Raw genomic sequence first — 18062 nt, 5'->3', positions numbered from 1 at the left:
TTATGCCTGGGCTAACTGCCCTGTGGGCTGCCCCCGTCCCACTACGCCACTGAGTGGACCCAAAGTTTCATCCAAGCTGACCAAACTCACAGCAATACATTGCACTTGTTCTTGGCAGGAATAGTTGATGTTGTGTGATCAAGGGAAGAAAGGAATCCCCACCCTATTAAACGTCAAGAAGCAACAGGGGTGGCAGGAGGTACAGTGGCTGGCCAGGTAGCCACCCTTACTGATGTCAGCGACCTGCATCCGCGCCAGTGGTAGAAATCCAGCCAATGAGCTTGCATTTGCACAGTGCAGTGCAAGGCCCCCTGGAACTTATAGGTAAAGGTGGAAATTCCTCCCTTCCCCTTGACAGCCCTGCAGCAGCAGCTCACTGTTTCATGTAGTGGCTAGATGGGCGGGGTAAAGGTAAAGGTACCCCTGACCATTAGGTCCAGTCACAGACGACTCTGGGGTTGCAGCGCTCATCTCGCTCTATAGGCCGAGGGAGCTAGCGTTTGTCCGCAGACAGCTTCCGGGTCATGTGGCCAGCATGACTAGGCTGCTTCTTGGTGAACCAGAGTGGCGCACGGAAACACAGTTTACCTTCCCGCCAAAGCGGTACCTATCTACTTGCACTTTGATGTGCTTTCGAACTGCTAGGTGAGCAGGAGCTGGGACCGAACAACGGGAGCTTAAACTGAGTTTAGGGGGCTCTGTAAGCTAAAAGCATCTAGGAATGCAGCAGTGCCTCTCAGAAGATTTGGCATGCAGTAAAACTGCTTGAGTGTTTTAAGCTGTCTACCTCAAAGTATGTTAAACCTGCATACTTGAAAATAAACACCAATACTACAAAATGCCATTCGTCAACTTCCATGACCTTCTTCTAAAATAAACCAACCCTGGATAAGCAGCACTGCACCCCTGGAACGTCCAACCACCGGGGGGGGGGGGAAGAGTGACCGTAACTACATCATCTGTGAAATAATTTGAATTATGTGGTGCTACAGCATTCAAATTATCTGCAGTCCTCCGACTAAGGATAATGCATTTCCAAATGGGCCCTCCGCTCCACCATGCAAAACAAATTTCTCACCTCTTTCCTAACTTAAGAGCCATTCCTGAGCATCTTCTAAATTTTTATTTGTTCCGGTAAATGCAAATGAATGAAGCAAATGTGTTGATCTCCCCCCCCCCTTTCCTTAAAGGGGGTTTTCTCTTTAGTTAATACATTACACATTGAGCTCCCTCACCCCCTTCAAGTAGAAGAACAAAAACAGCCATTTGCACCAACTGCTTAGGATTGTGCAAAGTTCACTGTACATTTTTTTTCTTAATATGCTTTCAAAAGAGAGTAGCAGGGAACTCCACACAGAGAGAGAGGGAGGGAGAGAGATAAGAGGTGACAAGAGCACAGCAGCACTATCAGGAGAAATAAAAATCAATAGTCTTTGGATGGTGTCAGCTGAAAAGGGGAACAAAGTTATTTATCAAACCTGACAAGGGTTCTAGAGCTACAGAATCTTCCCTGTTGTATTTTTTCTCTTCTGATTCACAACGCTAAACAGAGCAACCCTGTAGCTTGGTACAATGTAATCAAACATTCATTCTTAAAACACACTTTCTTGCAGGGTTTGAAGTATGTTGGCAAACACTTACATGAGGACTCTGTGGAATATGCAAGTACATTTTATCAGAACATCTCAAAGTAACTTCACTCCCAGAAACCTTTCAGGGGGTAGGGGTGGGCACTGCTATCTGTACTGGAAACCCAACAGGTTAACATTTTCAAATACAGTGATACCTCGCAAGACGAATGCCTTGTGCAACGAAAAACTCGCTAGACGAAAGGGTTTTGTGATTTTTTAGGTGACTCGCAAGACGAATTTTTCTATGGTCGTGCTTCACAAGACGAAAATTTAAATGCATTCCTATGGGAATTAAATTTCAATGCATTCCTATGGGAAACCGTGCTTCGCAAGACGAATTTTTCGCAATACGAAACGATTCGCGAACGAATTAATTTCGTCTTGCGAGGCACCACTGTATGCTTATATACGCCTGAGAGCCTAACTTTAATTCGGAGATTTGGTGAGGGGGTTTTCTGCCTCAGGTGCCAAAGTATCTTGGTCAGCCTTGGGACTATGAACCCTGACTGGGAGCAGGAGGGGTTACCATCTACTGCTTCCAGGGCTGTCAACCTTCCTTTTTTTATTTTGCATTGGGAAACGGCGCTGGGATAAGGGAATTTCCCGCAAAAAAAGGGAAAGTTGACAGCTATGACTGCTTCTCCTCCTCAGACAGTGAAATTTCACTAGCTCTGACAGGGAACCTGTCGTTGTTCCCCCTGCCCCAATGCCTACTACATTCTGTCACAGATTCAGTTTATTTTATTTATTCATCTTCACCATGACTGGACATGGTAAAATAAAAACAAAGAACAAAACAAAAACCCACCTTGGATAAAGTTCCAACAATCACAATTAAAAACTCGTATCACAAATGCAGGGCGCGGGGGGGGGGATCACATATAGTATATAAAACCACAGATCCTCAGGACTACAAATCCTTAAAAATTGCACAGCGGGGTACCTATCTCCAAGACTAGTATCCTTCAAATGCCTAGGTTTTTACCAGGTGCAAAAATGAGGGAGAGGGGAGAGAAGAGACAGTTCCAGGCACACCTCATGCCTACAACTCATTTGTGGAAAGCCAAATATTGAGGCCACAGAAGACATACATTTACCCATCGGTCTGCTCCAAATATTTTTGCGCCATAACTATATTATGCACTGAACTGTCAACAGTACTGCTGCTCAAGTTTATGTGTACTGAAATGTGTCCGGCGTGACTTAATTTTCTGCAGCTGTACTGGCTGAATTTATGAATATATTATCAACAGTATCTCCTTCCATTTCTAACATTGCAATATTTTAGTAATAGGTTGCAGTTAGTAGGTTGCAGTTAGATATTAATCTAATCATTAACATACAGTTTTATTCTAATAAATAGGGGGTGGTAGCAGCATATGTGTTTTGTGGCCTTAGGAAAGCCACTACCTTTCTGTCTTAGACCCCATAAAAAAATTGTGACACGGGGATAATCATGTGACTTAACTCACCCAGCAGATGTAAGGGTTATTGCGATACTGTATGTAAAGTGTAGTGGCACCTGCCCTTAGGAATGCCTTCCCATTAAATATTAGACAGGCAGAGTCTCTACTGTCTTTCTGAAACCTCATAAAGACCTTCCTTTTTCAATAAGTCTTTTAAGTAGAGGTCTCTATCCCAGTCTGCATGTCTACTGGAATTGTTCCCCCCTTTTTACATACACATATTTACATATATGGAATTGATTTTAGACATTTTAAATTGCATTACTTTAGCACTGATATGTTTGCCATCCTGGGCTCCTTTAACAGGAAGGGCAGGATATAAAAAAAATTTAAAGTGCTCTGAGGACTTATGACTGATGCTGATGATGCTGCTTCAGTGGGGACCAGGAAGTAGGCCTTCTTCACACTGGTGTCCTGGCTTTGCAATGCCCCTCTCTTTGCAATGCCTGGGACTGCATAGGGTTGCCATATTTTGAAGAGCAAAAAAGAGGACACATTTGCTGACTTCTACTTTTAACTATGGATTGTTATGATGACTCTACCCATGAAAAAGTGGACGTGTCCTGGAAAAAGAGGACATATGGCAACCCCACGCAGACATGCACTCTGAAGTCTTAGGTGCCAGGTAAAACAACATTTTATTTCCCTAGGGATTTAAACTCAGAATCTGTGTTATTTGTATCTGCCTGCTGCTTTTAGGATTGCATTCATGATTCCTTTTTAATTATTTGCACGGCCAGGCAGAGTCCCCCAAACCCCATGCAGCCCCTGAGCGGAATAATGACACAAGACAATGTGCTATGGGATTAAAACTGGCCACAACTTTATTAAGATTCAGATGTAGGAAGACCTTGGCTCAGGCATTGGGCGTTTATCCTTCCCAGCCCCCCAGCCGGGGGTCTGGGTAACTTCAGGGTTATCCAACATGCGTGGGGCTTGGGTTAAGTTTGGAGAACATGTGTTCAAGCAGATAGCCCGCCCCCTTTTGCCGCCGCTGGAGTGGGAGGGCAATGACAATCTCTGGGTGTATGGCCAATGTCTCCCCCCAAGCCCCTTTAACGGGAACCCTGTTATCGCCACCGCACTGGGGGCGTGGAGTCACCGCCCCACGCCCCCCATTTAGGAAGATGACTAAAAGATTCCGCCCAAGGCCTGAAACCGCCAAAGTTGTGACAAATTGCTACAGGGAAAGGCGAAACCTGCCAATGCAGGGAAATTCCTTTCTGGCACTTCAACAGCGGCCTTGACATAGCAGCGCCTGCGTGCCTGTGGAGAAGAGGTTAACCTGCAAAATTAAGAGTTAATTGAGGGAGTGGAGGGTGGGAGAAGCTCTGGAGCCAACTGCTGCTTCTCAGGTAAGCTACACCCTCTATTGTGTACTGTGTGGTCCCTCCTCCCACCTGGCCAATCCCCCTGGCAATACCTCCCCAGGTGGGATTGGCGGCTGACTGGGGTAGGCGGAGACCACAGGTATCTTGCCTGGGAAGGTGGTGCCAGTCCGAACTGCCAGGTGCTGCTGTGGGATCTAAGGGGGCTGCGCGCAACCACACAAAATGTGCACCCCATCTGATGTGGGGAACGGTCATTTTCAAGCAGCTCATATATTTGTGTTTCTAATGCTGGGTATTTTATTGCGTGAACCTTGATGGGGAGGAATTACTGATAAAGTAGTGAATAAATTAAGGGTAGGGAAGAGTTGGACTACACCTCCCATCATTGCTGAACATGCTGGCTAGGGCTGAAGGAAACTGGAATCCAACAACATCTGGGGGGGGGGGACACAGGTTCCCCGCCCTTCATATGAATATAGATCCGACAAATAAATGCTCCTCTATCTCTTCATAAGCTTATCTTCCTTCTAATGCTTTGGAATCCTTGGGAAAGTTTGGAAGATAAATATTATTTGCTTTGCAAAGCCAACATGCCTAAGCGTTCCTGTTACGAAGGTTGCTCAACTTTTCACATACACAATTCGCTGTTTTCTGTTCCCCCATGTTATTGTCAAACTTTAACCTTTCTGGTTGAAACTTTCCATGCTTGGCTTCTGCCAGTACTTGTTTTTAACCCAACAGCAAAGGAAGTAAAATTCCACAAGCATGTTTTGTGGATTTCCTAGTAACAGCATGCCCTTACGGAGGCTGTGGCAGGGTGTGTGGGGAGAAGCAAGATGGGGGCCTTTAGGATCTGCCAACTTGAGGCTCTAAACAAAATATCTCCTACACCCACAGAAGATTCTACCTGCTTGGCAACACCGCTTCAGTTGATTTCTATCATAGAAAGCTACATTTGTGCAAGAGTAATGACTGGCTGGTTCAGAGTAGTGAGAAAATGTTTCCATGTTTTAAACCAAGCAAGCTGCTTTACTGCCTCACCCCTACCCTGTCAAGGAAAAAGGGAAAAGAAAATGAGTTTCAAGAAGGATAGTTATAAACCATATCGCCAGGGTATGTGTTGGTTGCATAGGCTGGATGCTCAAGAAACAGCGTACCCCCCTCAAATTTCCTTTGTTCATGTCAAAATCATTGCACACATGAGCCTGTTCTGAAAAAAACACATCAATTAGTATGTCAGACGGGCTTCTGGCTTCTTAAGTCAGCTGGCAAGGCTGAAAAAAGAAAGATTGGGCAGCATAAATAGAACTCATAAGTACATTTGGTTTGCAGAATTTTGTGTGTGTTTGTTTGTTTGCACCCCGAACTCTAAACTCCATGTAGCATTTAATCATGCTTCGACTGGGATTTGTTCAGTCTGTTTGGTCTGAAGGTGCAACAGTTTAGTGTTGTGCTGCATGTTGCCACAACACAAAATGGTGAAAAGAAGTGGTGCATGAAGCACTGAAAAGCAGGGCAGAATGCTGCCCCTCTCTCCCCCAGTTGTTCTATACAGTACAAAAGCAAGAATTGGTATGTGAGAAAAGGGCTTTATGGCGCTGTTTAACTGCCTTGTGCAATTTCAAGAGCTGGCATAAGTAACAGCCTGCCCCCCTGAACCACAGAATGTACTGTATTGAACCCAAGCCATGGAACGTACTAAGCCAAGCATTTAACACTTTCACACCATGCGCCAAAGAAACCGCTACCTCACGTCACTTGAGTTCTTTTGACCAAGATAGGTAGGAAGGGGTAAAAGCTGATTCCACCAATTCATAAGTACGAGCACTGAGAACAAAAACACCAGTTTTTAAGCATGTGTGTGAGAGAGAGATAGACCCATGCACTTAATCAGTTTTGTAGAACTTAGTTTAGCTACAGCGGGAGCGATGCTAAAAAGAAAGTTTAGTATTTCTATCGCTGGAGATGCTCTGAGTGTAGCGTTGACAGCAAGAGGATAAAAGAGAGGGGAGGAATTATAGAAATGGACAAATATTGATTTTGGGGGAGAAATTTTGGGTTGGCTTCTAAACCAAGTAGTAGCCAGGCAAAATGAGAGGAGTTAAAACTCCTCAAACCACAACCCTCAGCTATACTTATGCTTTAGGACATGTTGTGGTGTTTCATGTTGTCAAAAATGTGTATATGTATAAATGCAGATCATAAGAGCTGAGATTCTTGGTTCATATGAACAGGAAAATACTCATACCCTGTGATAAATCAGTCCATATTTAATCTTCATGCATTTTTTTAAATAAAAAAGATTAATTTAGAAATAGTTTTAGGAATACGAATAAAGTTTATTGTGAGGACTAAGCCTTTACACATATATCTACATAATAATGTTAAAATATATTACGTGTAGCCTTAACAATGGCTTCATCAGATAAAAAAAGGTACAATACAGACAGATTATGGAGACAAAAAAGGGACCTTATCCTTGTCAACCAAAAATCTTTTCCTGGCTTTCATGGGAAATAGTTTTAGACAGGTGGGACTATCAACAAATTGTGGCAGTGTGGAGTGCTGCTATGCAGTGCTCAAGCCAGCCAGACATGCCTTCCTTTAGCCCCTTCACCAACAGATGCAGCATTTAGTGGCTTCTGAGGATGCTCGGTCCTCGTAGGGGTGCTTTTTGAAGGATATTTTTGCCCTACAGATTTGGGGGGTAGGGTGGGAGTGTAAAGTTCAGAGTATCCCTGAGTCTGTTGATGCCACCCTCTTACATGTGTGGATACTGCCATCACTTCAGCAAGGTGATGATCATTATGTGGTGATGGGCACCAACTTATAAGGCCTTAAAAGGGAAATTAACAGAGATAAGGCTATCCGTGGCTCAAGGTCATGACGGCTATATTCTACCTCCAGGATCTGAGGCAGTCTATGTTTGATTCTGAATACCAGTTGCTGGGAAAGGATAGTGGGTTATTTCAGCCATGTCTTGCTTTTGAGCTTCCCACTGGCACCATCTAGGGTGAGGGCCTAGATGGGCCTTTGACCTAACTCAGCAGGGCTCTTCCCACAGGGATGGACTTAGGCAATATGGCACCCTGTGCAAGGACAAAATTTCCCCCCTACCCCAGCGGTGCCTCCCTTCTCCTCCCCTCAACAATGCCCCCTTTGGCTTGGTGCCCCTGCTTCTTACGTCTAATGTTCTTGTCACTCAGATAATCACTACAGCTATACGGGACAGTGTTTTTAGACACAGGGCTCTTTTCAGGAACAGGCAATAATATCACCTGAATTTAAAAGGCAAAGGCTGTTTCCCTCATGAGGCATTAGCACTATTAAAAAGTTCCTTAAACCTGCAAATGTAAAATAAAATGAAAATGCATTTTAGAAAACAGAAAAATTGGGTGGGGGGGATACAAAAAGGAGGGGAAATCATTTTTAGGGCCGCTTCAGGAGGCAGCCCACTCATGTTGGCATTAAAAAGAATGAAAGTACCCGGTAGTGGTTCTTGTGGGGACTTTCTGCACGGGAAATTGAATGCTTCTGAAAAGAAGAAAAAGGCACATCAGATATACTTTGATGTGTGCTTGAATCACTGTTTTGGCTTCTCCAGTCTCTGTTGCCAGTATTTACAGCAAAAGGGAGGGGAGGCCCCCATTTGCTACAAACTAGAATATCCTGTCGACAGGAAAAATATTCAGAATTGGAGAATGGGGAATTACCGGTAGCTCAATGGCAGAGTATCTACTTTGCATGCAAGAGATTCCAGCTACAATCCCCAACATCTCCAGGTAGGCCAGGTAGGTGTAGACCCCTGCCTGAAACCCTGGAGAGCCACTGCCAGTCAGTGCAGGCAATACAGAGCTAGATGAATCCAGAGTCTGAATGAGTATAAAGCAGCTTCCTCTATTCCTGATTTAAAACAAGGAGCTAAGAATAGAACTGTTACTGTAACAAAACCACCACCACCACCACAAAAAAACCAAACTGTTTAAAGAGAGGGAGTTGTGTTAGCTTGTGGCAGCAACACTGAGAAAGAGTCCTGTGGCACCTAGAAGGCTAACACATTAATTGTGGGATAAGGTTTCATGAACTAGAACTCCTGCTGCATCTGATGCAGTGGACCAAGGCTTATGCCATAATAAATATTGAAGTGCCGCAAGACTCTGCTGTTGTCGCTGCTGCTTTTTTTCGTTTTGGCAGTTTGCAATTGCCATGTACGAGTCTCTGCTCTCTTTCCCTTGATAGCAGTTGGTACTGCCCCTTAACAGCCATACAGCATGAGACACAACAGTGTGTGTTCCCTTCTCTCCTTTAAATAATTAACTCAGTAAACACAGACATCCATCCCTGCAAAGCACAATGTCCAAGGAACCATTTGTGCAGCTAAAGTATGTCTGACTCATGCCGGCAGGGGTTGCTCTGCACATACCAGGGGCCTTATCTTTTGTTAGGTATAAAAACAGAAGTAAAACTGGAGGCAAGGATTTTCCCTGTGCCAATGATGACCCACTGTAAGGGAGATTAATTTCTGCCAAGGCAATGCAAAACTATCTTTTTCGGCTCCCCCACCCTCATTTACTGAAGAGGCCTTTGAATTTATTGTTCACACACACAAACAAACACATTCACACACCCTTAAAATCCTAAGGATTTATTAAATTTGCTATCAAACGTGGGGGGGGGGCAGAGTCAGTTGTCTAGGTGCATAACCAATGATATTGTCAGTTCTGATTAATCAGGAGTCCGTGCCAGGCTTATGGCCAATTAGAATTTACCATAATAAGGAGGTGACAGCTGGTGTTGCTAAGCAACAGCTGTCTATAGAGCTAAAGGAGCCAGACACATTTAGATGCTACTGTGGATTTCGACAGCAGCATGTCAAAACAACACAGGCTCCTGACCAGTGGAAAATTTTTAGAACCAAAGAACAGGCACTGGAGTGAGGAACATGTTTACTTTTTGAGTCTAAAATTATATAAGAAGAGAATTCCACCTTCCTTTCAGGGATGAATTTTGAGGCATTTCTCTGGATTTTAATCAAAAGTCACTGGAAGTTTGTCGCAGTCTAAATTGAGTCTCCCACTGCTTGAAAAATGTACGGAGAAATCAGCCGCGCTGGAATACTAAGATAACTCCTGTCCAGTCTGAAGAATTTGCCTTGCAGCTCTGTTATAGTCTAGCAACTTATTGCTATCAGAATAAAAAAATAACAACTATCAAACACAAACATGCACTTTGTTTCAGTGTTGCATGCATTATACATGAAAGAGAGCTTGTAACTATCCAATGATCAGTAAGGGAGACAACAAAGACTTTATTTTTCTGTGGCAGGCAATGGTTAAGGTCAGGTTACTCATGAAAGCTAAAATAAATCACCAGCACTGCGCAGGACTCCACTTTTGCCAGAAAGGTGTATTTCCTATTAGCACTCCTGGGTTGGTATGAGTAAAATAGGTATTGAGCCAATGGAACTGTGTACACAGTACATGCAAGCTATAACCATGGCTACTGTGTTAGTTTGAAGCTGCAAGTTGCAATCTAGAGCCCTCTGCATGCACCAGATGGAGCCCCACAATCGTATGGGGAAACAGTCACTCTGCCACACCTGAAAAAGAGAAAGCTCAGCTGGCATGCATGAAACTGCTACACTGTCGGGACTGGTCATGTGCTAGACGATGGGTGGGTAGACTTCATGCCTCTCAGATCTATTTTGGTTTTGCTTTCTTACAAGAACAAGATCTGTCAACCAGAGTCTTGTGCAAAAGACATACAGTTCAAATTAAAGAACAGGGTTTCTTTGGATGAACTTGTTTTCAGTCCCAGGATTTAACTGAGCTCACAGTCCTTTCAAATGAAAATCGACTCCTGGTTTACTTTCTTCATTTCAGCAACTTAATTTAGGTGTGAAAGGTCCTATTGCTGCTGCTATTGTTAAACAACTAGAATCCCAGAACTGTTGCCCATCTACCAAAAATCACCCAGAGGTCTACCAGTATACCCTGATATCTCATGAGTACTGCACTCATGAGATAGAAGTACACACTGGCATACATGATGAGACACAAGACAATTAATGAGAAAGTGCACATATTAGTTTTAAAAGTAGCATGAGGAGCACAATAATATAGGGGCTGTCTAGTTGCCATCCTTACAACAAGCCTGTAGTAATATTAGTGTTTAATAATAATAATAATAAAATAATAATAATATATTTATTTATTTATACCCCACCCATCTGGCTGAGTTTCCCCAGTCATTCTGGGTGGCTTCCAATACATAATAAAACATCAAACATTAAACAATCTGATCCAATATTTTTTAAAAAAATCACAATGACTTTAAAATAAACAACTTCTATAATATATCATGGTTATAATAGTAATATTAGTGTAACGAGTTTGTGGGTGCGAGTCACCCTAAACTTCTGGGTCCAGCATGTGTTAGAATTTAATCAATGCTTGGAGTATGAAAACTGGGTTGACAGACAAGTATGTTGTTAAGCCAGACCCTGTGCATTAGGTTGTGTACTAGACACTTCTAAATCCTCTGGGAAAAACATGTGTGAAGAGCTAACCAAGCTAGGCAAAATTTCCTATGTCTAGGATATAGCCTGGGGTGATGAGCCGTTAGGAAAGCCAATGGATCAAAGGAACTCTGTGTGATACAGCAAATGGATAGGACCCCTCCCTCCTCCTCCACTGTCTCTGTTGTGCCTCATTTCCAAGAGGAAACACAGCTGGAACCCCTGGAATCTTGCACTGTTCAGAGATAGGGATGGTGTACAACAACAGGTAAGCACCCCTGCCCCACCCACTACTGGAAAGAACCCCCTCTGCCTGAGGCCCTAAAGCAGCTGTCAATCTAAAGTAGACCAATCTGGAGGAGATGGACTTTCATTCATAATGCCAAATAATTGTTCTTTGACCTCCCACACATGCTATTGACGTGGTATGCTAAACTACATTAAATGAAGTACCTCCCAAACCAGTCACCGCTGCCTGCTCTCACACAATTGCATTCTTGAACGGTCATATAAAAACAAACGACAGACCCACAAAAATGCAGGCAATGAGAGACATCTCTCCATCAAGTTCTAACCAAAACAATCCGAGAATACTAACCAAATATTGCTATCCCAACCATGCAGGGTAATTTTATTTTACGTAACTTGCTCTCTGGTTGCAAACTGTCCTAGCTTTCTAGCTCTTGTACCCTCGGGAGTTTCCGATGTCACAGAATTTGCTCCTTTGCAATCTGTAGAGATGTCAGGAGCCAAAGTTTGCTGGGTTCTCGAAGAGCATAGACAAATGGGACAAAGAATTCACAAAAGAAAACTCACACTTGGTTCTCTGATAAACAGCCTGATAAACAAAACAAAACAAAAACCCTTCAGCCCAAAAGGAGCAATGACTTTACACAGGCAAAGCAGCGAGGCGTTAAACAGTTTGTCAGTGGATGACTGACAGCCATTAATTACGCAGTCATCTAAACATCACACACTTGGGAAACATCCAGCAAGAAGAAAAAGAAAAGCTTCTTGTGCATGGAATCACAGCACCTGCCTCCTGCATCTTACCTCTTTCGTCTTTGCAGCACCAAAGGCTGGGGTCAACAGGCTTCGGACATCTTTCCACCTCTTGTCACGCAGCATGAGAAGGCTGTCTGCAACAGGCTTAGAAGCCAAGACTGGAGTCTAATTGAAGGAAGAGACAGAAAAGTACATTTAAAAACAAAAAATCCATCTCTTTTTAATAGAAATTGAACTAATTATCACTGGAAAAGACAAAAGCAGTTAAATAGTGAAAAACTAAGATAACGTTCATATTCCAGCACTCTTAAGAGAGTGTCAACATGGCATTCTCTGCAAAACTCTCAGTTCAGTATGTTGCATGTTGCTGGAAAAGGCACCACAGAAAGACAGGTGTATCTTTCCCAGGGACACTCCAGTACACCTGAAAGCCAGCCAGGAAGTTTCCACCCCTCACCATAGGGTTGGAAGTGACCACGAGGGCCATCTGGTCCAACCCTCTGCAATGCAGGAATCTTTTGTGGAGCTTGAACCCACAACCCTGAGATTAAGAGTCTCGTGCTGTAACAAATGAGCTACATGCAGCTGGTCAAGAAATTAGCTCAGATTAGACTCATTGTATCTGCAGAGGTCTGGTGCACATTGGGTGAACATCCAAGAACGCTCCAAGTGCCTGTGGAACAAAAGTGCGCTCTACAACCAACTGGTGTAACACTTCAGGGAGCCACCGGAACAGTGGCATGGATGTCCTCCGAAATCACACTTGTCAACTCCTAATGTGGCCACACAGTATTTCTTCTCCCATTCAAAAGTTGCACAGCTGCTCACCTGCTGACAGTGCAGCAGCCCAGGGGGAAGGGCAGTGTGTGGCAGCACAACTGGGCCGGCTAGGTGAGAATGTGTGGCTGGGGAAGGGTGCAGCTTGGAGAAGGGCCCAGATAGAGGGGGGCCCAAAGGGCCACATCTGACCCACAGCCTGAGAATCCCCATCCCGATCTAAGAGGTCCACCCAGAATCCTTTGCAATGCTATAGAGAGAATGCTAGGGTACCGATCTCAAGTCATGCCCACATGTGATCCAGTAGCTTCACCTGAGCATCCTTTGCACTATAGGAGTACTTACATGGGAGGCACATTCCAGCCCCTGTGTGTGTAAGTGAAATTGTGTGAAGTTGGGAGCACCCTATAAAACGTTTCTAAATGCCTATTTCCCCCTGCTCTCCTGCTCTTTCTTCAATCCAAACCAAAACTGGCTGCAGGCTGGAGGACACGTGAGAAAGTGGCAGCTCTACCCTGCGCATCAGCTGTTAATAGCCTAAACAAAGCCCCACTGTGCCTCAAGTCTCTTCGGGGTTTCCTCTGCCCTCACTGCCCTTCTCTTCGGGCTCTGGAGAGGGTCTCCTCGTGAGCCACGAGGTCCCTCCTGTTGGGTTTTCTATTCCTCTCACTGTGCAGATCACAGGTCTGTGTTATGCATTCCAGAAAAGATTGTTGGAATCACAGGAGCGGATGTTTATGTTAGCAAACGTCCCGCTGGGGCAAGTTGTGAGACTGACCCCCCAGGTAGGGATGAAGCCTGGGTGCACTCCTGGCTACTCAAGTCCAGTGGCACATTGATATGCAATTGTTCCCCAGCGTGAAGAACAACACACACAAGCCATTAAGGCTAAACTATTTTATTGTAGATAAGATGCAGAGTTTGTCTCTGCTTGCCAGCTCAGTAAGTCAGAGCTGTGCATAATGCATCTAGCATCTCTCTCTCTCTTGAGCCAGAACTGAAAGTGAAAGTAAAGATATACAATAACATCACATGGTTGAGAAAGACAAAACACCTGTCTTTCTCATGGGAAAAAACACAAGTCATACCAGCCTCGCTGCTGCTTTTGCAGCTCGGTCTGTACCAATATCCTAACAATTTACCGTATTCAGTTTCCGTTTGTTGTTCACTTCTTCTTCGGACTTCTCTCAGCGAGAGGAGACATGTTTTCCTTTGTTCTGCCTTATGCTTAATAAAGTAGTTTTAGTGCACACAGCCTCAGCCTTAGTCCATCTGCGTTTTATCTTTGCTGGACTGTGAATTATGTGCTCAGTGTCTCCAAGACATAAGACATTATTACACGTCAGGAAGGGCTGTCAGAACTCACTAGAGCTGCATGCTGGACACTGATGGGAGAGACGGGCTGGAATCGTTCCAGCATTATGCCTGGGGGTCGTTCTTGCCCCTGGACAACCCAACACCTCCAGCTCTCTCCCACCATTTCCTGGTATGATTCTATTTGTTTATAAATTTCCCAGCACCATGTCCAGTCATGTGCAAGTAGAACACACATAAGAGTGGGGGGGGAGTAAGATGCCTGGATTGTAATGGATCCTGGGATGTGCCTTTTATACCACCCAGTGGTTGCAGTGCCACCCCTCAAATAACTTGACATCTTAGCCAGGCTAGCCCTGAACCAGGCTTCTTTGAAGAGCCCATAGACCTGATACCACACTGAATACTGCATTTGTCAAGCTTTCCTTATCTCACCACAAACACTTTTGCTGTTCATTGCATAATGTGTGTTATTGCTTCACACAGGCCAGGACAAAACTGAGCTCAGTGCAGGGATAAGTGCCTCAGTGCAGGATGAATTGCAGTGTCTTCTCTTCCACAGAGGAGAGAGAGAAATATAAAATGCTTTAAGTGAGCATTTCTGAACACATGAAAGCAACTACAAATTATCGGTCTCGGTGCTCCGCCACTTCTTTCTCTCCCCACTTCTTTCAAGTCACCTGCAGTCAGGTGATTATTCTGATTTATCAGCTGAATATTCTATAACTGCTCATTCCCATCAAATCCCTCATCAAAGCCCATCTTTTCTGTGAAGGCTTTAGGAAAAAGTCCTAAGTCTCCATATCCTACTGTAAGTAATTCAAAGGATGTTTATTGAAAATAAACACATATTTTTCTCCTGTTTATCTCTGTCTCCATCTCGTTCCCCTTCCACTGTTGCCTCCCCTCTGTCAAATGTAAGATTGTGAGTTCCTTGAAAGAAAGACTAAAGGTGCTATAGCAGTAACAACAAAAAATTAATAAGTGAAACGTCTAACAAAATGCTCCTTCCTAACAGGAGTGAACCTTTTCAGGGTTCCAGTCAGCCACACCCTTTTCTAGGGTGCCCTCTATTGCATTCCCCTAATTTTCCATTTTTCTTTTCCAACCAGCATTCAATGTCCCATCATTACCAAGGGAGTGATAATTAAGTTATTTTCATGTCCCACCAAAATGAGCCCTTATGTCTATACAATATAATAATGCTACAAGAGGCAAGAGTCCAGCAGTAAATAAGGTTTATAAGAGACCGTTGAAAAGAAGAATTAAGAGCATTTGCTACTACAATGAACCAGAGGGCTGGACAGAATGCAAGAGTTCATTATCTGTATTTGTTCCCCACACTAGTTTTGCAAAACCAAAGACGCAAACCAAGTTTTACAAAATACAATAGCATACTTCATCAATTGAGTGGTGGGTATTGTTGGACATGAGCCAGAGAAACCTAAAACCGCTGCTCTGGGGGGGAAAGAAGTCATCTCAGGGCACATGAGACCACCAGGTCAGGTCAGTTTTCCACATTTCTACAGCAATTTGAGGCTTGTTTTAAATCCTCATGAAAGCTCTTTAGCATTTCAATGTGAATTTATCCTAATAAGCACAATTTGGTATGCAGTTCTGACTAATGCACATATTTTTGCAAGCAGTATCTCCTTTTGTATGCTATCTTCACTGTTGTTGTTGTTCAGTCGTGTCCGACTCTTCGTGACCCCATGGACCAGAGCACGCCAGGCACGCCTATCCTTCACTGCCTCTCGCAGTTTGGCCAAACTCATGCCAGTCGCTTCGAGAACACTGTCCAACCATCTCATCCTCTGTCGTCCCCTTCTCCTTGTGCCCTCCATCTTTCCCAACATCAGGGTCTTTTCTAGGGAGTCAATTCTTCAGCGATTAGCCTTCTTGATGGTCCAGCTCTCACTTCTGTACATTAATACTGGGAAAAGCTATGGTTTTCCCAGTAGTAATGCTATCTTCACTACAATGTACTTATTTTCATGCATATTTTAACCTAATAATAATGATATTTTTGTAAACACTGGTTTTTTGGAGAACTGCATTGCAAAATTTGGCCAATTTCAAAGGATGTCATCAATTCGAAGACTGGGAATTTGCTAGATATAATTTGTGATCCGAAACAGATTTCTCCACCATCCCTGGAGGCCAGTCACGGACGACTCTGGGGTTGCGACACTCATCTCGCTTTACTGGCCAAGGGAGCCGGCGTACAGCTTCCAGGTCATGTGGCCAGCATTACTAAGCTGCTTCTGGCAAACCAGAGCAGTGCGCGGAAACGCCGTTTACCTTCCTGCCGGAGCGGTACCTATTTATCTACTTGCACTTTGACATGCTTTCGAATTGCTAGGTGGGCAGGAGCTGGGACCGAGCAATGGGAGCTCGCCCCGTCACGGGGATTCGAACCGCTGACCTTCCGATTGGCAAGCCCTAGGCTCAGTGGTTTAGACCACAGTGCCACCCACATCCCATATGCTGACACCACTACTTAACAACCATAAGGCAGGGTAAGGCCAGACCCAAAGGGCAGACATTGTGGTCTAATTGCTCAGTGATCCCTGAAGCTCACATAAACCCATTATGTCGTCAGTTTGTGCCAGTCTTAGTTGCCAATGAACACACTGCAGGTGCACCATGAGACAGGTGCATTAGACAGTCCAGTTCAACCTCCAACCACACCTGCCATCAAACAGCAATCCTTGATATGCAATCAATCCCATCCTATCCTCTTCAGTTGCCACTCATTGATTGTGGATGAAGAGTGTAGTCCTCCCACCCTAGAAAAAATGTGACATCCCTTTCTTTGCACAAAATCGTGCCGGCCATTTTGGCTGCTGTGCTCTCACGCTGCTTCTTCCAGGGCCACAATCTTCAGTGCTGCGTGAGATCTCCCCCCCCCAAAGAAACTGTTGGGGGGGGGCCCGAGAGCGAGGCGTTGGATCACATGACTCACCTGGGAGTGGAGACCAGAAGAGGTGCATCCTGGTTTGGGGTCTGAAAACGTTTGGAAGGTATGTATATACTGTCACTGGAGCAAAGCGGGGCTGGAGCTCAACAGCTAGGATACAGTGGTGTTTGTGATAAAGAGATGGAATGGAGGTGTGCTTGGTTCAGTTAATGTTTTAGCTGAAATAGTTTACATATACATTTAGGACAGATGTCCAAAGTAATACACATACACACAAAGAATCATCACAAAACTGTGGAAACACAGGGGAAGCAGATAAAAAAAAATCAGGTGCTTGAACAAAGATTTATATCAGGCCCTAGGCAATTTGGAATAATCAATTGGCGTTGCTATCGCGGTTTATTTACTTGATAGAAATTGCTATACAAAATGTGCCCCCAAAGAAGAATTATTTCAAAACACATCCAGCCTGAAATAAATCTTTCTTCAAGCAGCTGAAGTTTCTTTCCTCTTTCCTTCCCAAAGTAATACCAACCAACATAATAGAAGATACCCGATTTACAAAAAAAAGTTTATTCATTTCCAACAAGGATAGAACTTTGTATTAGCTGAGGCAAAAAAAGGTAATACTAACCCTTGCCTCACTAATTTCTGTTGAATTCCATCAGCAGCTAAATCTTCACAACACACCCCATCAAAGTTTCTTGGAGGGGAAGGGTGTGTTGCTTAAGACTCTGAATATTAAATTATAAAGATGATATAGCTCTAAAAGAGCTACCTATAAGTAGTACACCAAACACATAACTATCCACCCATCCCTACAGTTAGCTATTCAACGCAGACATAAACTGAAAAGTAGGATATGACGCTGGAGTACTGGTTGGTTGCCATCCATCTGTCTTGGGAGACACTGGAAGAGCGCACCTTTGGGGTAAAGTCAAACTATTGGAGAATTACAACGCCTGATGTGGCTGTATAAACTATACTGGGGAGACATGCTTTGTTGCAGCTGGGGTAGATGAAGGTGTCTGGTTGTGCTGATGCAGATGTACCATGGCGTTTCTTCTTTCTACACTCCTCCCAGCAGTCATTCCTCTCTGG

At 44.1% G+C, this 18062-nt stretch overlaps 1 protein-coding gene across 2 annotated transcripts in view; it reads right to left on the bottom strand.

Moving 5' to 3' along the window:
- Window positions 1–18062, bottom strand: part of TBXAS1 (thromboxane A synthase 1) — a 197101-nt gene that overhangs the window by 74940 nt on the left and 104099 nt on the right. For both annotated transcript variants that reach the window (XM_033161799.1, XM_033161797.1), the window contains one exon: window positions 11999–12115. In XM_033161799.1, coding sequence (XP_033017690.1) covers window positions 11999–12115 — 117 coding nt within the window. The remainder of the gene's footprint in view (window positions 1–11998; window positions 12116–18062) is intronic.

The sequence above is a fragment of the Lacerta agilis genome, chromosome 10, assembly GCF_009819535.1.
Source record: "Lacerta agilis isolate rLacAgi1 chromosome 10, rLacAgi1.pri, whole genome shotgun sequence".
NCBI classification, from domain to species: domain Eukaryota; kingdom Metazoa; phylum Chordata; class Lepidosauria; order Squamata; family Lacertidae; genus Lacerta; species Lacerta agilis.
The sequence above is the reverse complement of the archived record's forward strand: the minus strand, read 5'-3'. Positions and strand labels throughout refer to the sequence as shown.